This window comes from Atta cephalotes (genome assembly GCF_000143395.1).
Source record: "Atta cephalotes unplaced genomic scaffold scaffold00019, whole genome shotgun sequence".
Classification (NCBI taxonomy): Eukaryota; Metazoa; Arthropoda; class Insecta; order Hymenoptera; family Formicidae; genus Atta; species Atta cephalotes.
The window spans coordinates 1,868,873-1,870,287 of record NW_012130083.1 but is presented as its reverse complement, the minus strand read 5'-3'; the positions used below and the strand labels follow the sequence as shown (position 1 = coordinate 1,870,287).

General features: G+C 23.9%; 1 protein-coding gene across 1 annotated transcript in view; it reads right to left on the bottom strand.

Moving 5' to 3' along the window:
* The window catches only part of LOC105619014 (rabphilin-3A), a 14,271-nt gene extending 13,265 nt beyond the window's left edge, over positions 1–1,006 (bottom strand). Inside the window, exon 1 of the mRNA XM_012200542.1 lies at positions 936–1,006. Within this exon, the coding sequence (XP_012055932.1) occupies positions 936–1,006 (71 nt within the window). The remainder of the gene's footprint in view (positions 1–935) is intronic.
* Between the last annotated feature and the right edge of the window lie 409 nt (positions 1,007–1,415).

Below are 1,415 nucleotides of genomic sequence, written 5' to 3'. Positions count from 1 at the left end.
CACGCACGCACACGCACACACACGCACGCACACTCGTATTATATGAATATGATATAATTAGAGCAATACTAATATATAATATATAATATATATATATATATATCAAAGACAAAATATTGCAAAAGCAGAACATGTATGCCTATTTATTTTATATTTCTATTTTAAATTTTAACTAATTTTATGCTCTTGTTCAATTATTTTTAATATTATGTCGAAAAGAGATTCGGTATTTCTTTTTTAATGTATATCGAATATTATTGGATATATATTTTTGAATAAAAATTGTATCATATATAAACAATTCTTTATAACATTTTGCAGAATATTGCAATATTATGCAATTACAAATATTTATCTTGATTGTTATTTTGTATCACATATTGCAGTTATATTATGCTGAAAATGTTGCTGTATTATACAATATGTATGGATATATATGCGATGTATATTGCACGATATTTACTAAAAAGTGTAATATTTTTATACATGTATAAATTTGGTGATGCTTAAAAAATGCTTTTAATTTCTGTCTGTAAAAATTTTTAAATTTTAAAATTTGCAAAGATAAAAATAATGAGAACAGAATTATATTGAAAATCATAACACTCCAAAAACATTAAATTGTATTAAATATCATAAAACATTTATCTGTAATTGTAAAATGTTTCTTCATATTGCTTTATATATAATTTCAACATTCGTTAAAAATCAAATATATCGAGATAACTTTAAAATATTATTTTGAATTAATAGCAAAGCATTTATAAGAAAGTATATCTTTTATTTTCAACTGTTCTATAATTATTTGAAGTCCTTAACTCTCTTGTAAGAAGATATTTCTATACGTTTTTTTATTATCTAAATATAGGAAAATAGTCTCCCAGTTTGTGTTATTATTTGAACATTGATATTTACTTTAGCTGCAAATTACTTACTTTGCTCGCAATGCCAATTGTCGATCATTCGGGCAAACCCATCTACCACTTCGTGTTATTGGTTCATCCATTTTGCTGCAAGTTATTTTGTAGCGTACTTTTTACTTCTCTTTCTTTTTCTTTTCTTTTTTCTTTCTCTCTTCTTTTCTTTTCTTCGCGTAAGATCAATCTATCTGTAACAATAAACATATATAAGCAATCTATTAATAAATCTATTAATAAATATCATTTAATTATTTCTCGTGACAATTTATATATATTCGCTGTTTACATTCTATATTTATATATTTATATAAAAATTTGCATTTGATATTTGCTTCATGCCATAATGTAGAAAGATATAAGATTTACAATTTTAATTTGAATAGAATTGGAAAATTAAAATCACTAACCTTTAATTTGATTAATATATCGTTTGAAAAGTACCGCAGCATCCAGAAGCCACATGAAAATCGTTTTCCCCGAGGCAAATTGAACTAG